Genomic DNA, 21,899 nt, shown 5'->3' with positions numbered 1-21,899 from the left:
TGGTGCTAGAAATGGTGGCCTGGTGGTCGTCAGTGGGGTCATGGTCCAAGGGTAAGTAGGAGGAGGTGTCCGAGAGTTGGCGCGTGGCCTCAGCTTTGTAGAGATCGACGCGCCAGACTACCACGGCACCTCCCTTGTCGGCTGGTTTGATGACCCAGTCTGGGTTTTTGCGGAGAGATTCGATGGCAGTGCGTTCAGAGGGGGAAAGATTGGAGTGAGACAGGGGAGTGGAGAAGTTGAGGCGGTTGACGTCGCGGCGGCAGTTCTGAATGAAGAGTTCCAGAGCCGGGACTTTCTGAGGGGGGTTCCACGAGGAGGGGGTGCGTTGGAGACGGGAAAAGGGGTCATCATTAGGGGGCGAGGACTCCTTCCCATGGAAGTGCGCTGTGAGGCGGAGACGACGGTAGAAGCGCTCCAAGTCATGGTGGGCGCGGAACTCATTGAGATGGGGACGGAGGGGGACAAAGGTGAGACCTCTGCTGAGGACAGACCGTTGGGTTGGGGGAGAGGGGGAGGTCGGGGGGGGATGGTGAACACCCGGCAGGGGTGGGAGTTGGGGCCAGAGGAAGGCAGGTGGGTAGACTGGGTACGGGGTTGTGGGTGTTGGAGGGGTGGTGGGTGGTCAGGGGGTGGGGGGGAGAGAGGGCTGTAAGGTGGGTGGGGAAGAGCGGGTGTGACATGGTTGGGGGGGGGATGGGGGAGGGTCAGTGGAGCAGCCACTGAGGTTAGCACGGCTGGGCAGACGGGCGCTAGGACCCGGTGGAATTAAATCGAGGAGAGTGGGAGTAAGCAGCGTGAAGGCTGCAGGCCCAGTGCAGAGTCCAGGCTCCAGGTAAGGCGACGGCTGTGGGTTTCTGGAGGGGGGTGGAGTGGCGCGGGTCAACGGACCCGATGGTCGGAGTCCAGCGGCGCGGGTCAACGGACCCGATGGTCGGAGTCCAGTGGTGGTTGAGTCGGGGTCCGCGGGCGATGCGTGGGTGGTCCCGGTGGGCGGATGGTCGGCGGGTCGGCGGCGAGATGAATCGGGTGCGTAGCGGCGGCCATGTTGAGATAGCCCCGGTCCGGCGGCGTTGTCGGGTAGTTGGGGTCGGGTGGCGATGTCGGAGGAATCGGCGAGGGGGAGCGAGTCCAAGTTACCGTTGAAGCTGCGAGGCTGGGCGTCATCGGTAGGCAGGTGAGGGTCGGCGGCGGCATCGATGTAGAGGTCGGTGAAGGCGGCGTCCCGGTGAGTTTGGAAGTCGCTCCTCGAGGCCAAGATGGTGTCGCGGGACTCGGGCAGGCGATGCGGGCCAGGGTTGCAAACATTGACACAGGAGCTCGTTGCAACGTTATGTCCTTATCTAAGTTCCAAAGGATCCGGTATGTTGAAGTAATTAGACGAACTACTGCTACGCTACTCCCTTATGGGGAGGAGAGATGCACCCTTGTCGAAGGGTCGAACTACAGTGCCATCTAGCATCACATGTCCACAATCTGAGCTTCTTCATTGTCCATGGGAAATTGGCCTCTGCTCGGTATTGATGCCTGCAATGACCTAGGCTTGGTCACCTTTGGTAAGGCGGTACATCAACTCACTCCCACCCAAGGCTCCACTCAACAATTTCTCTCACAATACAAGAATCCCTTTGACGGCAAGCTCGGTAAACTTCCCCACAAGTACACTATTGTGACTGACCAGAGGTCATACCAACTGTCTGTCCTGCCCAACGGGTTCCCCATGCTCTGGGATCATGTACACAAAGAACTCAACAGGATGGAGACTCTAGGTGTGATTGCTCTGGTTGCTGATCCATCAGACTGGTTCTCAACCATGGTCGCAACAACTAAAAAAAAAAAACAAGGAAGAAATACGGATTTGCATCAATCCTAAAGATTTAAACAATGCTATTAAACGACCACACTATCCCATGCGCACAGTGGAAGAAGTCGCAGCGCATTTGGGCAAGGCGATAGGATCAGGAGCAGCAGGCAACGGTGGTATGATCGGGCCAGGGTCGTTGGATGAGGAAGTAAGTATACTTGTGCAGTAGGGATAATACGGAGATGGTGCTGGTTCACTCACAGGCAGGATATGCTGTCTGTTACGTTGATAGGTGCCATATATTCAGTACCATATATAGTCTCCCACACGTACATGTCATGGTGTGTACTAATACTAGTTTTCTATTACAACATTTAACTATTATATCCACATTTTATCACAGCTTAATTATTCTTTAAGAGGAAGGATGTAGATCAACTATATTAGCCTACCTGTATTATATCTATCACTACACATGTTATGCATGCTACACATTCCACATACAGTCCAGTCTGGATCTTCAGTATAACCAGACCACTGACACTGGTGACCACACAAGCTTGCGGTTAGTTTCGATGCTGAGCTCGGAGACGATAGCATCTAATGTTACCTCCGCATGTATTTCAATAAACGACTATGAGTTGTCAACTTCTGTGTATTGGTCTCATTACAAAACAGATGGCCTCCTTGCTGAGATTCATTAAAAAAAAAGGCTTGCGGCAGAGTATATTGGTAGAATCGGTCAACCTCTTGTTATCTTGTCTTCAGATACAACAAAAAGAAGCCTTAGACTTCAATTAAATCTGAAGTAGTGATGAATGGAATTAATTGAAATGAAGTTGCAATTGCTTCATTCAAGTAATGCTCAAATTAGGGAAAGGAATACAATTCAGTCAAAAATCCATTGAATACAAAGCGTTTACAGTGGCTTTGAATTCTTCATAAAGCAAAGAAAGTTGATTTAAACCAATGACTCAAGACCACAGAGTATGCATATTCATGAAACATCAGGTGAGCAGACTGAGAATTAAATGATTACATTCAAAGGTACATAGGTTTCACTGAACATATTAATTGTATAGCCACAGATCTAACATTTAGACTGTCTAAAAAAAAAAATCATCATCACACACCTGATCATATCAAATGATGGACAAAACATTAAAATAATTGATTATGTACTGAGATAGAAAAAGGAAAATGTTTCATTAAAATAAAGATATACAAAAATATTTTTTAAAACCTGAAGTTTTGACATGACCAGTTAAACATCTACAATATTAAAATCAGTACTCCAAAATTCCCTGAAAATCTGAGGCCAGAAGTAATATGGTATTTTTACATTTGTAGTGCATTTTGAGAGCACCTTAAATGCAAACTACAAGGAAAAATGTGGAAGGTAAGATAGAAATGTATCAGGTAAAGTAAAAAAATGTTTTTGTTGAAAATAAACCAAATTTTCCACTAGACTTTGAATGTTCAGATATATTGTCATTAATGATTTAAAATAGTTTTTAGGAAAATTAAACTTGCATGATTCTGATTTATCTGCGCATGCCACAAGTTTTCAACTTCTTGTTGCAAAAGGTACACTTCCACCATCTATCATATCATATCTATCTATTAATATATAAAACTCTCGCCCAAAATTCCGAAACGGAACTCCGTCCGGCTGTCACATTTCTTCCATTGATTCCCTGCAACTCCGAAACTGGACGCAGAATCGCCGACATCTTTTCCATTTCGGTAGAGATTTCACTTTTCTTTCTAAGTATCCGCTCCTCATTACATTCCGTCGTGTTTAAGTACACGTTTTTAATCAAATCCTTCCCCCCCCCCCCCCAATATTTCAAAACTAAACTGGCTTCTCACTCATAGACCTTCAGCTCAGCACCAGCCCCTGCTGAACGTTCCATCGTGTGATGTCACAATGCCCAATCTTCACATATGTCCAATCGGAATGGATCCATTTACATATGCCTATGCAGGAGCCCTAGCCAATGGTGAACGTTCCATCGTGTGATGTCACAATGCCCAATGCTCAAAGGCATTGTTGCCATAGAGAGGGAGTACAGAGAAGGTTCACCAGGCTGATTCCTGTTATGTCAGAACTTTCATATGAAGAAAGACTGGATAGACTCGCCTTGTACTCACTAGATTTTAGAAGATTGAGGGGGTATCTTATAGAGACGTTTAAAATTCTTAAGGAGTTGGACAGGCTAGATGCAGGAAGATTGTTCCCGATGTTGGGGAAGACCAGAACAAGGGGTCAAAGTTTAAGGATAAGGGGGAACGCTGAATCGCCGACATCTTTTCCATTTTGGATAGAGATTTCACTTTTCTTTCTAAGTATCCGTTCCTCATTACATTTCGACGTGTTTAAGTGTACGTTTTTAATCAAATCCTAACCCCCCCCTCCCCCCCCCAATATTTCAAAACTAAACTGGCTTCACACCCACAGAACCTTCACCAGCCCCAGCCCCTGCTGAACGTTCCATCGTGTGATGTCACAATGCCCAATCTTCACATATGTCCAATCGGAATGGAATCATTTACATATGCCTATGCAGGAGCCCCAGCCAATGGTGAACGTTCCATCGTGTGATGTCACAATGCCCAATGCTCAAAGACATCGTTGCCATAGAGAGGGAGTACAGAGAAGGTTCACCAGACTGATTCCTGGGATGTCAGAACTTTCACCACTTAAAAGTGTTGGGCGCTCTCACCCAGGAGACGGCATCACAGTTGCTGCAGTTCCTGCAGAATCCGCCTGCCGTTGGCAAGTACGAAGCCCTGAAGGCGTTGCTGCTGCACACTTTCGGGCTCAGCCACCATGATAGCGCGGCTCGAGCCTATGCCCCGATCCTGGCGGAGTTCCCGGAGATCCTGATCCCGCGATTCCATTCGGCTGCTCCTAAGCATGGGGTGGTGCATCACAGCCTCACCACTGGCCCTCCACTGCATGCTAGGGCATGCCGCCTCCCGCCCGACAAGTTAGCGCAAGAGGAGTTCCAACAGATGGAGGACATGGGGATTGTGCGATGTTCCGACAGCCCTTGGGCTTCCCCACTTCATACGGTTCCTAAGTCATCTGGGGGATGGCGGCCATGTGGGGATTATCGCCACCTGAATACCGTCACAACCGCTGATCACTACCCGGTCCAGCATATCCAGGATTTCACGGCTCATTTGGATGGCGCTACCATATTTTCAAAGGTCGATCTGGTGCGTGGCTACCATCAGATACCCATCCACCCCGATGATGTGCCCAAGACTGCAATCATTACTCCGTTTGGCCTGTTTGAGTGGCTGCAGATGCCTTTTGGACTTAAAAACACCGCTCATGCTTTTCAATGCCTGATGGACTTGGTTGCTCGTGGTTTGAAACATAGAAACATAGAAAAATAGGTGCAGGAGTAGGCCATTCGGCCCTTCAAGCCTGCACCCCAACGCAAAAGTGTAATGCCTCCTCCCCCCCCCCAGTTTTTCAAATAAAAACTGGCTTCTCACCCATACAAGCAGCCATTTCGGTAGACATTTCACTTTCCCTTCCAGCTATCCACTCCTCATTACATTTCGTTATGTTTATGTCCATTTTTTTCATTAAAACCTTCACCCCCCCCCCCGCCCCACTCACTCATTTTGTCGCATCCTGCTGGCCAGCGACCATAACGGCTGCTGGCGCCCGCAGCACAACCTCAAGCGACGCCATTTAAAAACGGCCTTTCGGGAACGGCTCTACTTCGAGGACCACGTCTCCCGTGGGGGCTGCGGGTAGGCAACCGCTGCGTTGGGGCATTACACTTTTAAGGCTCTGTGTGTGGGGATGCTTCGTGTGTGCGATGCCGCCCCGCCACCCCTCCCCCCCCCCCCCCCCCTTGCCGAGACGGACCCGACTTTGACGACTTCAAGATACGCTATTTTAAGACGGCCGGGACCCGACTTCGACGACCACGTCTCCGCTGGGGGCTACAGGTAGGGAACGGTGTTTATACACTTTTCCAACTCTGTGTGTGGGGGTGGTTAGTGTGTGTGATGCCGCCTCCCCCCCCAAGGGGGGCTACGGGTAGGGAACGGCTGCGTTGGCTAAAGGGATCAAGGGGTATGGAGAGAAGGCAGGTACATCACTCTCCCTACCCCTCCCTCCCTCCCCACTCTTCCACTTCTCTCCCCCTTCCCCTCCACTCTCCCTCCCCACTCTTTCCCCTCTCTCCCCCACCCCTCTCCCTCCTCCCCATCTTCCCCATCCCCCCTCCCCGACATCTCTCTTCCCATCTCTCAACCCCTACCTCGCTCTCCTTTCCCTCCCAAATCTATCCCGTTTCCTCCTCCTCCTCTCCCCTCCCTTCCCTCTTCTCAACCCCCCCCCCCCCCCCGCAAACGCCGTTGGGGAAACAGACCCAACGGGTCTGCACTTGGTCTAGTACCTATTAAAAGTCTGATCTTCTATGTGCGTGTATTTGTTCGTGTGTTTATTTGTTTGTGTATAATCACATCTTCTCGAAAAAACGACGCGCTTGTAGTGGCCATTTGGCTTAAAATTGGCTGGCAGACCGGAAGCAAAGAGTAGGAGGGAACGGGTCCTTTTCAGAATGGCAGGCAGTGGTGAGTGGAGTGCTGCAAGGCTCGGTGTTGGGGTCGCAATCGTTTACCATATATATTAATGATTTGGAAGAGGGAATTAGGAGCAACACTAGCAAGTTTGCGGATGACACAAAGCTGAGTGGTAGTGTGAGCTGTGAAGATGTTAGGAGGTTGCAGGGTGACCTGGACAGGTTGAGTGAGTGGGCAGATGCGTGGCAGATACAGTATAATATAGATAAATGTGAGGTTATCCACTTTGGCGGCAAAAACAAGGGGGCAGATTATTATCTCAATGGGGTTAGGTCAGGTAAGGGGGAGGTGCAGCGAGACCTGGGCGTCCTTGTACACCGGTCGCTGAAAGTTGGCTTACAGGTACAGCAGGCAGTGAAGAAAGCTAATGGAATGTTGGCCTTCATAACAAGAGGATTTCAGTATAGGAGTAAAGAGGTTCTTCTGCAGTTGTATAGGGCTCTGGTGAGACCACATTTGGAGTATTGTGTACAGTTTTGGTCTCCTAATTTGAGGAAGGGCATCCTTATGATTGAAGTAGTGCAGCGTAGGTTCACGAGATTGATCCCTGGGATGGCGGGACTGTCATATGAGGAAAGATTGAAAAGACTAGGCTTGTATTCACTGGAGTTTAGAAGGATGAGGAGGGATCTTATAGAAACATATAAAATTATAAAAGGACTGGACTAGATGCAGGAAAAATGTTCCCAATGTTGAGCAAATCCAGAACCAGGGGCCACAGTCTTAGAATAAAGGGGAGGTCATTTAAGACTGAAGTGAGCAAAAACTTTTTCACCCAGAGAGTTGTGAATTTATGGAATTCCCTACCACAGAGGGCAGTGGAGGGCAGTGGAGGCCAAGTCACTGGATGGATTTAAGAGAGAGTTAAGATAGAGCTCTAGGGGCTAGTGGAATCAAGGGATATGGGGAGAAGGCAGGCACGGGTTATTGATAGGGGACAATCAGCCATGATCACAATGAATGGCGGTGCTGGCTTGAAGGGCCGAATGGCCTCCTCCTGCACCTAGTTTCTATGTTTCTATTAATTTTGTGTGTCATAATTATGGCATTTGCAGAGCTGCAGAGCATTTCAGTGTTCTAGTACACAACCTTTTATCCGGAGTTCCGGAAACCGAAAAACTCCGAAAACCGGCCATTTTTTCCAGGATGTCGTCTGCACACCAAAGCTCGCGTTTGGCGCCAAACTTGACCCGAAACGACCCACGGTCAACCCAGGTCTGTACTACTGTTGCAGCTGCCTCCTCCCCGGAGACCGGGGAGACACTTAAACATCTGTAAATCATTGCTTAAATGTTAGTCAGTTAGTTTGGAGGGCTTTTATGTGAAGGGGGGGTGAAGGTGGAAACTTTAATTCTTAGTCCCCTACCTGGTCGGAGAGGCGGGGAGCGGTCAATGCCTTACCGGGTCGCCGTGCAGTAAGCTCCGGAGCGCTGTGGCCGCCGACTCCCAACATCGCGGAGCTGGGGGCTCCGTCCGGCCGCGGGCGGCGCCGGTTGTAGCTCCGACCCCGGCAACTCTACCCCTGGCTGCGCGGCGCTCCAAATCCATCGCGGCCTGCGGCCGGACGCCCGCAGACCCAGCACCGCTGTGGCCGCCAACATGTTGTGTGTAGGCGGCCACAGCGCTCCGGAGCTTACCGCACGGCCACCCGGTAAGGCATTGCCAGCGCTGGTATACCAGCGCTGCGACGCCGCCGACTCCCAACATCGCGGAGCTGGGGCTGCGGTCGTCCGGCCGCGGGCGGCGCTGGATTTGGAGCGCCGCGCAGCCAGGGGTAGAGTTGCCGGGGTCGGAGCTCCAAGCGGCGCCGCCCGCGGCCGGACGCCCGCAGCCCCCAGCTCCGCGATGTTGGGAGTCGGCGGCCACAGCGCTCCGGAGCTTACTGCACGGCGACCCAGTAAGGCATTGCCCGCTCCCCGCCTCTCTGACCAGGTAGGGGACTAAGAATTAAAGTTTCCCCCATCACCCCCACCCCCCCCACATAAAATCCCTCCAAACTAACTGACTAACATTTAAGCAATGATTTACAATGATTCCCCGGTCTCCGGGGAGGAGGCAGCCGCTCCAGACTTTTCAAGCCGCCCGCGCTACCTACCTAATCTACGCTAAAAATCTTCCATTCGGAAATCCGAAAAATTCCGAAATCCGACAAGTGTCTGGTCCCAAGGCTTTCGGATAAAAGGTTGTGCACCTGTACCATAAAGGCAGTATTTTGCTGAGGAAATCAGTATTTTTACGCAGTGCCATTTTGCTGAAAAAAAATATTGTTTTTTATGTGCGGTCATACCAATGTAAGAGTACAAGAATGCATAACTTTGCTACCAATTGACCTTATTTGACAGTGCATTAATTGCCATCTCTTTGTATGCTTCTGTTTGAACGGCAGCTTCCTGCTTTTAGCGCCAGATGATGATGATGTCGAAGCCCTTTTGGAAGCCTTCCTCTCCCTCCCTCTCTTTCCATCCATCTCACTCCCTCCCTCCCCCTTTCCCTCCCTCACTTCTTCCTTTTTTTCTCCCTCCCTCACTTATTCCCTCCCTCCCTCCCTCTCCCTCCCCGAACAGTCTGTGACCCATAGAGCTGTGGACATAGTGCTATGTGTAAAGCCCATAGCGCTATGTGTAAAAGCAATAGCGCTCCAGCACTATAATTAGAACCCACAGCGCTAAACTGACACTGCTGTTTAAACCTGGGGCGGGACAGGCAGATCAAAGCTTACAAAGCTAATCAACCAGATTCTTGAAATTTAAATACTAATAGATTCAATCTGCAATAATTTTTAGAGTTGCAGTATGACTTTTTATATCCTTGCATTTTTTAAATAGCAAGATGAAACAGGAAGTCGGGCCGATTTTTAAAAAATCCGTATTTTACAAAGCAAATACGAACATCTGTATTCTTATCGCATTTCCGTACAAAGTACGGAAAATCCGTACTACTTGGCAGCTCTGCACTTGCCTTTAAATTTAGTCTGCCTGTAATTATGTGGGTGGGATTTATTACCTGGTCGGAGGCGTGTTTGCTGCTGTGTTTCTTGCGCAGAAGCTGTTAGCTTTTTAGTTTAGTTCAGAGGAGCATGGTAGAAGGAATAACTCGACCAGGAGGAATTTTCTAACGTTTAAAAGCAACATGCTGAAGTTTGACGAAGATTAAAGTGTACAAGTCAAAGAAGAAGGTTGGATGAATATCTTACTGTTTTACTTCAACAATAAAGAAACTATTAATTAAAAGATGGTGTTATGAAGATTTATCTTTCGAGAAACTTGGAAAGTCTGGTGGAGAGCTCACATGCGTAAAATGACATTCTCCAAACCCCATGTTTTCTCCTAAGTGGCTAGAGGGAGCGATCTCTTGAACGATATAATAATCTGCCACTATAGTGCTAACGGTACAATTTTTACATATTCCGGTAGAGATTTTCCCCCTGGATCCGAAATCGCCTTATCTGAAAAACTCATACTTTATTTCTCGAGTTTTTAATGAAAATGATCAAAAATCTGAAAAAACTTTGGGGGGGGGGGGGGGGGGGGGCGGAAACGGCTGTCTTCATGCTTGCGCTGCGAGTGACGTCACCCCCCCCCCCCCCCCCCCCCACGAATACTCTCCCGTACTCGGGCCCTGCCTGGAGCCTGCAGCCAGGAGCGAGGGAGTATTGCGTTCGGGAACCAGCCCTCCCGTGACGACGCCCCCCCACCCCATAAACTCTACCCCCTGACTCTCTCCCCCCCCCCCCCCCCCGCTCACTCTCTGCCCCCACACTTCCCGTGGGGGCTACGGTTACGGCTGTGTTGCAGGAGCGGAACCAACGGGTCTGCAATTGGTCTAGTAACAATTAAAAGTGTGATTGTGTGTATGTGTGTTTTTACATCTACGCGAAAAATGTCATGCTTCATTTCTCGACTTGAAACTGTATAAAAATGTCAAAAGGCTTTGGATTTAAACAAGCAACTCTCGCTTATGACGTCACAATGGGTCTGCTCGGCGCGGACTTCCACTCACTTCGAGTTACGTCACCCCCAACCCCTCCCCCGGTTATTCAAAAGACGCAGAAAGAACGAGCCCGGAGATGGTCAGGCCCTGTACTGGAGCGGCCAAACTCACGGTCCTCGGTCCACGGGTCGACGCCCACCCGCCGCCTTGCTCGGGAGTCCTCGAGCCGACACCCGCCCACGCCCTCTCCCTGTCTCTGCCCCCTCCGTCCTGTCTACATCCCCTCCCTGCCCTCTCTGCCCCACCCTTCTGCCCCTCCTCCCTCTCGGCTCCCTCCTACCCCCTGCCTCTGCCCGCTCTCTGCCTCTGTCTCCTCTCTGCCCTCTCTGCCCCTGCCTCTGCCCTCTCTCTGCCCTGCCCCTCTCTCTCTCTCTCTCTCTCTACCCCCCTCCCTCTTCCTCCCTAGCCGTGCCTGCGAGTTGGGGGCTATGTGTGAGTTGATAGGGCGGTGGATGGGGTAAAAGGAGCGAATTAAAAATATTCATATAATATCAAGGGGGGTGGTTAGTGTGTCTGTATGGGGGGTGGTTAGTGTGTGTGTGCGACGCTGCAGGCGGCCCTCCCCCACCCGTAACTACGCTTTGAGGGGACGGGACCCAACGGGTCCCATTTGGTCTAGTAACTATTAAAACACTGTGTGTGCGCGTGTGCGTGCGTGTTTTTGTATTATTACATCTTTGTGAAAAATCGACGCGGCAATGATAAAATATTTACATATTCCGGTTGACATTTTTCCCGTCGAGTCCAAAACTACTTACCTGAAAATTTCATGCTTTATTTCTCAACTTAATGCTGAAAATGTTTAAAGATATCCAAAGAATTTGAATCTAAACTAGCTGCTCTCGCTGATGACGTCACAATGGGTCTGTTGGGCGCCGTCTTCCAAGCACTGTGAGTGACGTCACCCCCCCCACCCCCGACACTTCCCAGCCCGTTATTCAAAAGGCGTTGCCGGAGATGAAGTCGGGCCCTGGACTGAAGCGGCCCAACTCGCAGTCGTTTGGTCAATGCCCGCCGGCACCTGGTGGGGAGGCTGCTGCTCAGGTCGACGCCCGCCCACGGCTTCCCTCGAGTCCATGTCCGCCCGCTGCCCTCTCCCTCTGTGTCTGCCCTACAGGATACTGAGTTGGATGATCCAGGTACAGGATACTGAGTTGGATGATCAGTCATGATCATATTGAATGGCGGTGCAGGCTCGAAGGGCCGAATGGCCTACTCCTGCACCTATTTTCTATGTTTCTACTGCCCTCTCTCTTTCTGCTCTCTCTCTCTCTCTCTCTCTCTCTCTCTGCCCTCTCTCTCTAACCCCCTCCCCCTCCCTCTCCCTCTCTAGCCGCGCCTGCGATTTGGGGGCTATGCGTGAGTGGATAGGGCGGGGGATGGGGTAAAAGGAGCGAATGAATAATATTAATATAATATCAAGTGCGGTGGTTAGTGTGTGTGTGTGTGTGTGTGTGTGTGTGTGTGTGTGTGTGTGTGTGTGTGTGTGTGTGTGTGTGTGTGTGTGTGTGTGTGTGTGTGTGTGAGGGGTGGTTAGTGTGCATGTGACGCCACAGGCCGCATCCCCCGGGTCCCACTTGGTCTAGTGTCTATTAAAGCTCTGATCTTGTATGTGTGCATATATTTGTGTTTTTACATCTTCGGGAAAAAAGTACGCGGTAACGATAATATATTTACATATTCCGGTTGACATTTTCCCCATCTTATCTGAAAATGTCATGCTTTATTTCTCGTCTTTTTACTGAAAATGTTTAAAAATATCAAAAGACTTTTAATTTAAATGAGCAGCTCTCGCTGATTACGTCACAATAGGTCTGCTCGACGCCATCTTCCACGCGCTTCGAATGACGTCACCCCTCCGACCCCTCCCCTGGTTATTCAAAAGACGCAGAAAGAACGAGCCCGGAGATGAAGTCGGGTCCTGTACAGGAGTAGCCAAACTCGCGGTCCTTGGTCCTCGGGTCGGCGCCCGCCCGCTGCCTCGCTCGGAGTCCTCGAGACGACACTCGCCCACCCACGCCCTCTCCGTCTTTGCCCTCTCCCTGACTCTGCCCTCTTTGCCCCCTACCTTTCTCTCTGCCCTCTCCCTCCCACCCACTCTGCCCCCCTCCTTCCCTCTCTGCCCCCTTCCCTCCCTCTCTAGCCGTGCCTGCGCAGTGAGTGGGTAGGGCGGGGGATGGGGTAAAATAATTGAATTAATAATATTAACATCATATCAAGGGGGATGGATTGTGTGTGTGTGTGTTTTGTATCTTCGCCAAAACAATACACGTTAGCGCTGACATTTCCCCGTCCACACCATAATCAGGTCCCCTTTAGATTTAATGCTATATTTCACAAGTTATTAATGATCAAAGTTTTGAAAAAACCCAACTTTGAGAAGAATAACTGACTGCTTTCAGATTTTTCTGGCAGCTTCCAGTGATGACCTCACAATGGCATCTCAGTCGTCCAATCACAATGGGATCTCATTTACATAGGCTGCCAATGACGTCACAATGGGATTGTAGCCCTCCCAGCTCTAGCAGGTGCAAATGCATTTTTCTTAAAGTCACAGTACACTGAATATTTTTTTGTTTACAATGGAGTGTGAATAAGGCGAAATGAGCAGCCCTTGTACAGTTGGGAGCTATGGTGAGTGGTGCAATATTGCATTGGGGGAACGGATTACGTTGGGGGCAATGGGTGAGTGGTGGAAAAGGGTTGCGTTAGGGGAACGGGTGAGTGGTGGATTATTGCTTTGGGGAAAGGTCTAGCACTACAATAAAAATGCAGACATGCAATATTTGCTTGTTCCAAATCCTTTCAAATACACTGCAGTAATCAGACACAATGTCTACTCTTTTGAGCTGCTTTTATTCTGCACTCAGTGGCTTCTCCTTTGCTCTATCTATTGTACTTGAGTTTGAACTGATTGTCTATGTTTCGTACATCTTATCTGTTTGGATAACATGCAAAATAAAGCTATTCACTGTACTTTGGCGCATGTGACAATAATAAACCTAAACTTACCAACTCAATACTGTCAGATGGAAAAAGGCAGTCAAAGTCAGCACTCTCAAAATAAATCGTCCACGTGCCAGGTGATCGTGAATGAGGCGTTAGTCTGCAGAAGCCTGCAATAAAGAACCCATTTCAAAAGTTGGTATTAATATATTGTAAACAAGTGAGGCACCTGTGCTAGCCCTTGCAGAATCCTAAAAGCTACAGCCTTTTTACTGTGAAAATTACCCATTCTGTTTATTTTTTTCTGTTAGCCCCCCTCAATGCCTGTTAGTATATTAACCCTCATTCCCATGCATTCTAATTTCCCTCACAGCCCGTCTTTTTATTCAAAGGAATTCTTAAAATCTAAATGCACTACACAATCACTGGTCATCCCTACCTATTTTGCTAGATACAACCTCAGAAAAACTCACAATTTGAAAAACACAATATACAATAGGTGCAGGAGTAGGCCATTCGGCCATTCAATGTGATCATCCTCAATCAGTACCCCATTCCTGCCTTCTCCCCATATCCTCTGACTCCGCTATCTTTAAGAGATACTCTCGCTGAAAGTATCCAGAGAACCGGCCTCCACCGCCCTCTGAGGCAGAGAATTCTACAGACTCACAACTCTCCGTGAGAAAAAGTGTTCCCTCGTCTCCGTTGTAAATGGCTTACCCCTTATTCTTAAACTGTGGCCCCTGGTTCTGGACTCGCCCAACATCGGGAACATGTTTCCTGCCTCTAGCGTGTCCAAACCCTTAACAATCTTATATGTTTTAATAAGATCTCCTCTCATCCTTCTAAACTCCAGAGTGTACAAGCCCAGCCCTCTCCATTCTCTCAGCATATGGCAGTCCCGCCATCCCGGGAATTAACTTTGTAAACCTACGCTGCACTCCCTCAATAGCAAGAATGTCCTTCCTCAAGTTAGGGGACCAAAACTGCACACAATACTCCAAGTGTGGTCTCACTAGGGCTCTGTACAACTGCAGAAGGACCTCTTTGCTCCTATACTCGACTCCTCTTGTTATAAAGGCCAACATGCCATTTGCTTTCTTCACTGCCTGCTGTACCTGCATGCATACTTTCATAGACTGATGAACAAGGACCCCCAGATTCCGTTGTACTTCCCCTTTTCCCAACTTGACGCCATTTAGATAGTAATCTGCCTTCCTGTTTTTGATACCAAAGTGGATAACCTCACATTTATCCACATTAAACTTCATCTGCCATGCATCTGCCCACTCCCCCAACCTGTCCAAGTCACCCTGCATTCTCATAGCATCCTCATCACAGTTCACACTGCCACCCAGCTTTGTGTCATCTGCAAATTTGCTAATGTTACTTTGAATCCCTTCATCCAAATCATTGATGTATATTGTAAATAGCTGTTGTCCCAGCACCGAGCCTTGCGGTACCCCACGAGTCACTGCCTGCCATTCTGAAAGGGACCCGTTAATCCCTCCTCTTTGTTTCCTGTCTGCCAACCAATTTTCTATCCATGTCAGCACTCTATCCCCAATACCATGTGCCCTAATTTTGCCCACTAATCTCCCATGTGGGACCTTATCAAATGCTTTCTGAAAGTCCAGGCACACTACATCTACTGACTCTCCCTTGTCCATTTTCCTAGTTACATCCTCAAAAAATTCCAGAAGATTAGTCAAGCATGATTTCCCCTTCGTAAATCTATGCTGACTCGGACCGATCCTGTTACTGCCATCCAAATGTGCAGCTATTTCATCTTTTATAATTGACTCCAGCATCTTCCCCACCACCGATGTCAGGCTAACTGGTATATAATTCCCTGTTTTCTCTCTCCCGCCTTTCTTAAAAAGTGGGATAATCCTCCAATCCACAGGAACTGATCCTGAGTCTATAGAACATTGGAAAATGATCACCAATGCGTCCACAATTTCTAGAGCCACTTCCTTAAGTACCCTGGGATGCAGACCATCAAGCCCTGGGGATTTATCAGCCTTCAGTCCCATCAGTCTACCCAACACCATTTCCTGCCTAATGTGGATTTCCTTCAGTTCCTCCGTCGCCCCAGATCCTCTGGCCACTACTATATCAGGAAGGTTGTTTGTGTCCTCCTTAGTGAAGACGGATCCAAATTACCTGTTCAACTCATCTGCCATTTCCTTGTTCTCCATAATAAATTCACCTTTTTCGGTCTTCAAGGGTCCAACTTTGGTCTTAACTAATTTTTTCCTCTTCACATACCTAAAGAAGCTTTTACTATCCTCCTTTATATTCTTGGCTGGCTTACCTTCGTACCTCATCTTTTCTCCCCGTATTGTCTCTTTAGTTATCTTCTGTTGCTCTTTAAACATTACCCAATCCTGTTGCTTAATGTGCTTAAACACAGTTTTCCTTTTATAAAATCAATAATGGCTCTGCTCAAATGTATTATTATTTTGAAGGAGCCATTCTACCATTTCCTTTAATAGATTCAAACATTTCTCCACTGCTGGCATCAGGCTGTGGCAGATAATTTGGGGCAGATTTTTAGCATGTGGCAGATCATTTTGAATAAGCTTGCATTGGGCACACCAATGAAAGATTGAATTTTCTGTCTCCCTCACGATGCGAGGAAAAATGGGGCAAAATACCTCTCTGGCAGAGCGGTTCCAAGAATTCTTGAAGGCCATTGGGAATGTTCCTGACAACATCACAGGAATATCCGTCTTCAGGCAACAGAAAAGGTAGCTGTAGGTCAGGGTCTTCTTCCAACTGTACCTCTCTCCCATCACTGCGAGCAAGTTCATCAGCTGTATTCTCAGCTAATGCCACTACATTTTCAATCAACTCCTACGAAAACAAAATTTGATTGCTAGTCAGGATACATTACCAAACAAAAGAAAGAAGTGTTGTGCACAGCATAATGATGCTGGTCAAGTACCAGTTGATCATAAATACTCATTTGCAAAGAGTGAAGCAATGGACAATGAGAACGTTTGTAAACTTTAATCAGTGTAAATTCCCTCACAGGCCTTGATAGAGCTTAAAGCACACATCACCTATACCCCTCCCAATTATGGAAAACACACCAGGGATATTACTGATAACATGTGATTTTTTTGGTAAGCATAATCAACCTCATAATACTTGATTAAATACAGTGCACCAAAATCCACTCTACCAACATGAAATAAACTAAAATGTAAAATTCCCATTTACCATATCACTTAACTTCCCTTCCTCGCTCTATGAATGAGTCACCTCATTAGCATATGATTCCATTTGGGTAAATTAAAATGGTGAACATCCAAATGAAGCTTGAAACCCACAAAAGTTCACATTAATAAGGGGAAAAAAAAACTCAGACAAACAAGCTTTCATTTTGGTGTGCAAATATTTTGAGCTAAATTTATCTTATTTATTCAGCCACCAGAAGAAAAAAAGTCAAATGATTCCATGTTGGTCATTTACCCGATAGTACTTAGTCAAAATTCCCTACCATGCCAGTTTTGTTTTAGCATAAGATATATCTTCTATATATATATTATAGATATATACTCTAGCTTTTCAGTGGTTAGGTTCCAGGTCAATCTTGAAATATGTATTTCAAAAATATGTATTTTTTAGAAACCTTTTGGATGATTTACAATCTGTTTTATATGTCAGGCCACAGTGTTTTATGCAAGAGATTACTCTTACTATGTCCCAAGAGTAAAGTACTCTAGGGACATAGAGAATTGCAGGATTAAGGTGCGGAACACAAAGTGCTGAAGTAACTTAGCGGAGGACATGGATAGCTGACGTTTCGGGTCAGAACCCTTCTTCAAGCAGTACTACTTTATATTTATTTTTCTTTAGTTTAGTTTAGTTTATTGTCACGTGTACCAAGGGACAGTCAAAAGCTGTTCAAGAAGGAACTGCAGATGCTGGAAGATCGAAGGTACACAAAAATGCTGGAGAAACTCAGCGGGTGCAGCAGCATCTATGGAGCGAAGGAAACAGGCGACGTTTCGGGCCGAAACGCTTCTTCAGACTGAGGAAGGGTTTCGGCCCGAAACGTCGCCTATTTCCTTCGCTCCATAGATGCAGCTGCACCCGCTGAGTTTCTCCAGCATTTTTGTGGACAGTCAAAAGCTGTTGTTGCATGTTACCCAGTCAGCGGAAAGACTATACATGATTACAATTGAGCCATCCACAGTGTACAGATATATGATAATGGGAATAACAATTTGGTGTAAGCTACCAACGTTCTACCTCTGCTACCAACTCTCCAAAGTTTCACTTAAAAACCTGCATATCACTACCCAGGGTTAACCCGATGCACTTTACAATGGACAACAAAGGACTTCTGAAGCACACTGCTATAACAAATGAAACAAAGCTGACAATGGACAAGAGCCCCTAAACAAAAGTGAAATAAGTGACTAAACCTGTTTGCGACTACATTGGTTGGGTGACAAATTCAGGCCTGGTCATACATTGCTCCTACTCTTATTTTGAGTAGTGTTAATGTGACCTTTTTCACAAACCCAGGGACTCACTGACTATCCCTCCAAAGACCTTTTACATGAATGTTCAGTATGCATTGGTGCATTAGTCTGTATTGTACGCTCTATGTCTAAAATGAGATCTAAATCAACAATATTCCGAATCAGAGGCAATACAACTATCATTGGCACTTCCATTCATCAAACTATGTAAATCTGTCAAGAGCTTTTACTGTCAAACAATGCTGTTAGATCCATATTAGGACTTAAAATGCAATCTCAAAATGAAAATATTGTTATTGAGAAATTTAGTTACCTGAGGGATATAGGGTTCATCCTGTGCACAATGATAACTTTGAAGTAATGCTTGCAGCTGCAATGAATTCAACTTAAAACAAGTATTGTTGATGGTTGAAACATCCTCTGCCAAATACTTGTCCATCGTTAGTAATGTAGTTGCCTAAAATGGAATGTACAAGTTCAGACATATGCAACAAAATTTATATTCAATATTCTCCATTATGATGGGATTCTCTCTGCAAACATTCAATAGGTAAGATAAACTAAATTCAAACCACAAAATACAGACTAAAAACTGTAAATTGCAGAAGGAAGACCAAGAATACTTCCGGTTAATATTACATAGTTTCTTATTTTATTGTTCTGCCACTTTGATATAGACAGTATACTTCAACACTGGCACACTTACCCACTGTTATTACTGATACTTGAAATTAAAATGTGTTTATGAACTGCTTCATAGTTTTGATCATGCAGGTACATTTTAAAAACGACAGTAGTATCACTAAAACCCACATCACTGCTAGCAATGATTTACTTGACCCTGGACTGATTTCTATTTGGAGGATAGCCTTTCTTTGTTTAAAAAAAAATCATTTCCTATGCTTTGTGGAAAGTTACAGGATGAACTGAGGGCCCAACAAGGGGATTAAGAAAACTCAATTGTCAGTATGGAACAATTCAAAAAAAGGGTGTTTGTATTAATAATCACAAGACAATCATCTCTAATGAACTGTTTAAGGAAATAGAGTACCCTTCAGTTCAGTTTAGTTTGTCACGTGACAATAGTGGTACAGTGAAAAGCTTTTGTTGCGTGCTATCCAGTCAGCGGAAAGACAATACATGATTACAATCAAATCCATTACAGTTCGATCAAAGATAGTCCATGGGTCACCAATGAGGTAGATAGTAGTTCAGGGCTGCTCTCTGGTTGTGATATGATGATTCAGTTGCCTGATAAAAGCTGGGAAGAAGATGTCCCTGAATCTGGAGGTGTGCGTTTTCACACTTCTATACCGTTTGTCCGATGGGATAGGGGAGAAGAGGGAACGACCATCCTTTTATACATAGCCCGATTCTTATAAAATGCTAAGTAAATGTTAACTATTAATGGAAAAGCCAAAGCAAACCAGATATTGATGCAGAGGCTGTGCAGGTAGGTTCAGCTGAGGGTCAAATCAGAATTAGAATTTTTTTAATGAGAGGGCAAGCAAATGGCCTGTCACACCCAGTTGGAAAAGGGCTTTCTATTAACCCGGTCTTATAGAGCTCCTGATCTGCAACACTGTAGTTTACGGCACATCCACGTATTTAAAATATGAAGGGGATTCTTTCCAGTTGTAAATAACAAATCCCTACCCCTCTTTAAATAGAAAAAAAGGGTGTTTCCTTCATTTGCATGTAATCCAATTACCATTCTTCTAAAATCTATATTCCCTGCTTATTGTTTTCTGCAAAAGGAAACAAGTCCTTCCTATTCATTGCGTCCAGGACTTTTATATTATATACATTGATTAAATCTCCCCATATCCTGCCTTGTCCTGAAGAAAACAATCCCAGTGAAAACTACTTTTTCTCGTAATTAACTTTCCCTTGCCCTGACAATGTTCTCGGAAGTCTCTTCCGTACCTTTCTTCTCTATACCATGAAAGCAAGACATTTTTCACAAAGCAGTGTCAACGTCATTACAAACAACCTTCCATTAGTTGCTAAAACATTTGCAGGGCAATACATTTTGTCTCTGACCAATTAGCCCATAATTGAAGTAAATTGACCCTTTAATCCCATGGGTTTATTTTTCTGATCAGTCTCTAATTTGGAAGTTTAGGGAAACCAAAATTCCTGTACATGACATCAAATGAATCACTGCAAACAAGCTATTACCACAGCATCAGTGATTATAGCATATGATATGCCAGAATTGATATATGAAAGTGATGACCTTTGACAAGAAAAATCCTGTTGCTCTCAAGGAGTACTTAAAATGCTCTTTACATGTTGGTGCCATTATGAATCATAAATTAAATGTTAGTGCATAAACTTTATGGCTAAGTAAGGATAACGCTGCATGTCACATTTCAGTGGCTAGGCATCTAAGGCAGAAGGCAGATCTCTCAGCTGCTGACTGACATCTGATGTGAATTGGTAGTGAAACTGACAGATGTTTGAATACTGCAAATGAAATGAAGTTTCCTTCTCATGTACTTCCCCCCCAAATCATGCACCAAAGAACATTTCCAAACAGGTCAAGTGAAACTTATTAACTGATATTTTTAGCAGTGCAAAAAAATAGTAAAGTAAAGTAATAATGTTTAATACTGTCACAAATTGGTCTGGTAAAAATAAACTAGTTGACCTACAAGCCGTTATCATTTAGGACAATGCTGTCTAATGTTGTCAATATTCAAAGTATCTAATTATTACAAACATTTTCAAAGGTTCACCTCAATGAAACAACACAGGTTTGCGGCAACAGTTGAGTATGAACGTGTTAAAAATCATAAATATACGACTCTCAGATCACAAATGTTTAATTTAATTCTACCACAGTTGGTTCATGTAACAATTTGTTGTACATTTATTCCTCTTTCTCAAAATCACATCATTAAACAGGTTGAAAAATAGGTAATCATTTGGTCATAGCGCTTCAATAACAAATTCACCATTTAGTTCATTTATGACACATGCATGAAATATTCATTGCATGGCATTAGATATTGGAACTGGTAAGGAACAGCATAACACTCGGGCTTTCTATTTAGAATTGTGCATGCCCAGTAACTGACCTGTACTATTCTGCTAAGGTGACAATCTGCAGCCAGTTCCAAACCTTGTTTCTCAGCCCAAGCTTCTATGTGGCCAAGCTGTTGACGGATGATAGCTCCCCAATAGTGTGAACAGAGGCACGAGTCTGGCTCGGTGACCAGTTTATTGAACAGCCACATATTGATAAAATGAAAGAGCTGAGAGAACAACTGGATAGTAAGAGCAGCATTCACACGACACCGACGAAGCAAAGACATTGCTCCAGTCAATGTATGCAAGACATCATCTGGAAAATTAAAAGAAATGGATCAATAAATCACAAAGAAAAGCTCAATAAAACGCTTAAATTATAAAATATATTTTCATGTTAAAATATTTTTCAGTTTAGAAATAAAATGTCTTTGTTAAATTTCCTGTGGATCATCCTCTCCCCCCACTCCCAGTAAGCTTGGTGATAAGATCACCTTTCGACAACATTTGCCTATATTTTGCAGCCAGTAGAACAATGATTACACATTGTTGAACTACTGAGGAACCAACAAAATTTAGCATGGACTTTATCTCTCCCCATATTGATTAATGTCAATTCCCGAGGAAACACTGGTGCCATTGTTATTAAAGTAGATATACCAAGCAATTCATAGGAGCAACAAACAAGAAATAGTAGCAGATTTGGCTCCTCGTGCCCACTTGATGGTTAACTAAATTAAGGCTAATCTTTTACTTCAACATCTCTTTCTTGATTAATCCCAGATTCCTCAGTTCTTTAATTATTAAAAAATCTCTCAATCTTGTACAAAGCCTAGATGCTGTAGATTTCCAGAGTAGACAATCCCAAAGATTTACCATCTTCTGGGTGAATAAAATTCTTCACATGTGCGCTGAGTGTAGGCACCTTATTATGAAATAGTGGCCCGCAATGTAATATTCCAACTAGGGAAAACTCTGCATCTTGCATCACTTTCTCCTTATCAAATAAACTCAAA

At 45.8% G+C, this 21,899-nt stretch overlaps 1 protein-coding gene across 11 annotated transcripts in view; it reads right to left on the bottom strand.

Moving 5' to 3' along the window:
* The window catches only part of afdn (afadin, adherens junction formation factor), a 207,932-nt gene that overhangs the window by 48,019 nt on the left and 138,014 nt on the right, over positions 1-21,899 (bottom strand). For all 11 annotated transcript variants that reach the window (XM_033025695.1, XM_033025702.1, XM_033025694.1 and 8 more), the window contains 4 exons: positions 20,934-21,199; positions 18,164-18,307; positions 16,012-16,210; positions 13,418-13,521 (listed from right to left, as the gene is read on the bottom strand). In XM_033025695.1, coding sequence (XP_032881586.1) covers positions 13,418-13,521; positions 16,012-16,210; positions 18,164-18,307; positions 20,934-21,199 — 713 coding nt within the window. The remainder of the gene's footprint in view (positions 1-13,417; positions 13,522-16,011; positions 16,211-18,163; positions 18,308-20,933; positions 21,200-21,899) is intronic.

This window comes from Amblyraja radiata, chromosome 8 (genome assembly GCF_010909765.2).
Source record: "Amblyraja radiata isolate CabotCenter1 chromosome 8, sAmbRad1.1.pri, whole genome shotgun sequence".
NCBI classification, from domain to species: Eukaryota; Metazoa; Chordata; class Chondrichthyes; order Rajiformes; family Rajidae; genus Amblyraja; species Amblyraja radiata.
The sequence above is the reverse complement of the archived record's forward strand: the minus strand, read 5'-3'. Positions and strand labels throughout refer to the sequence as shown.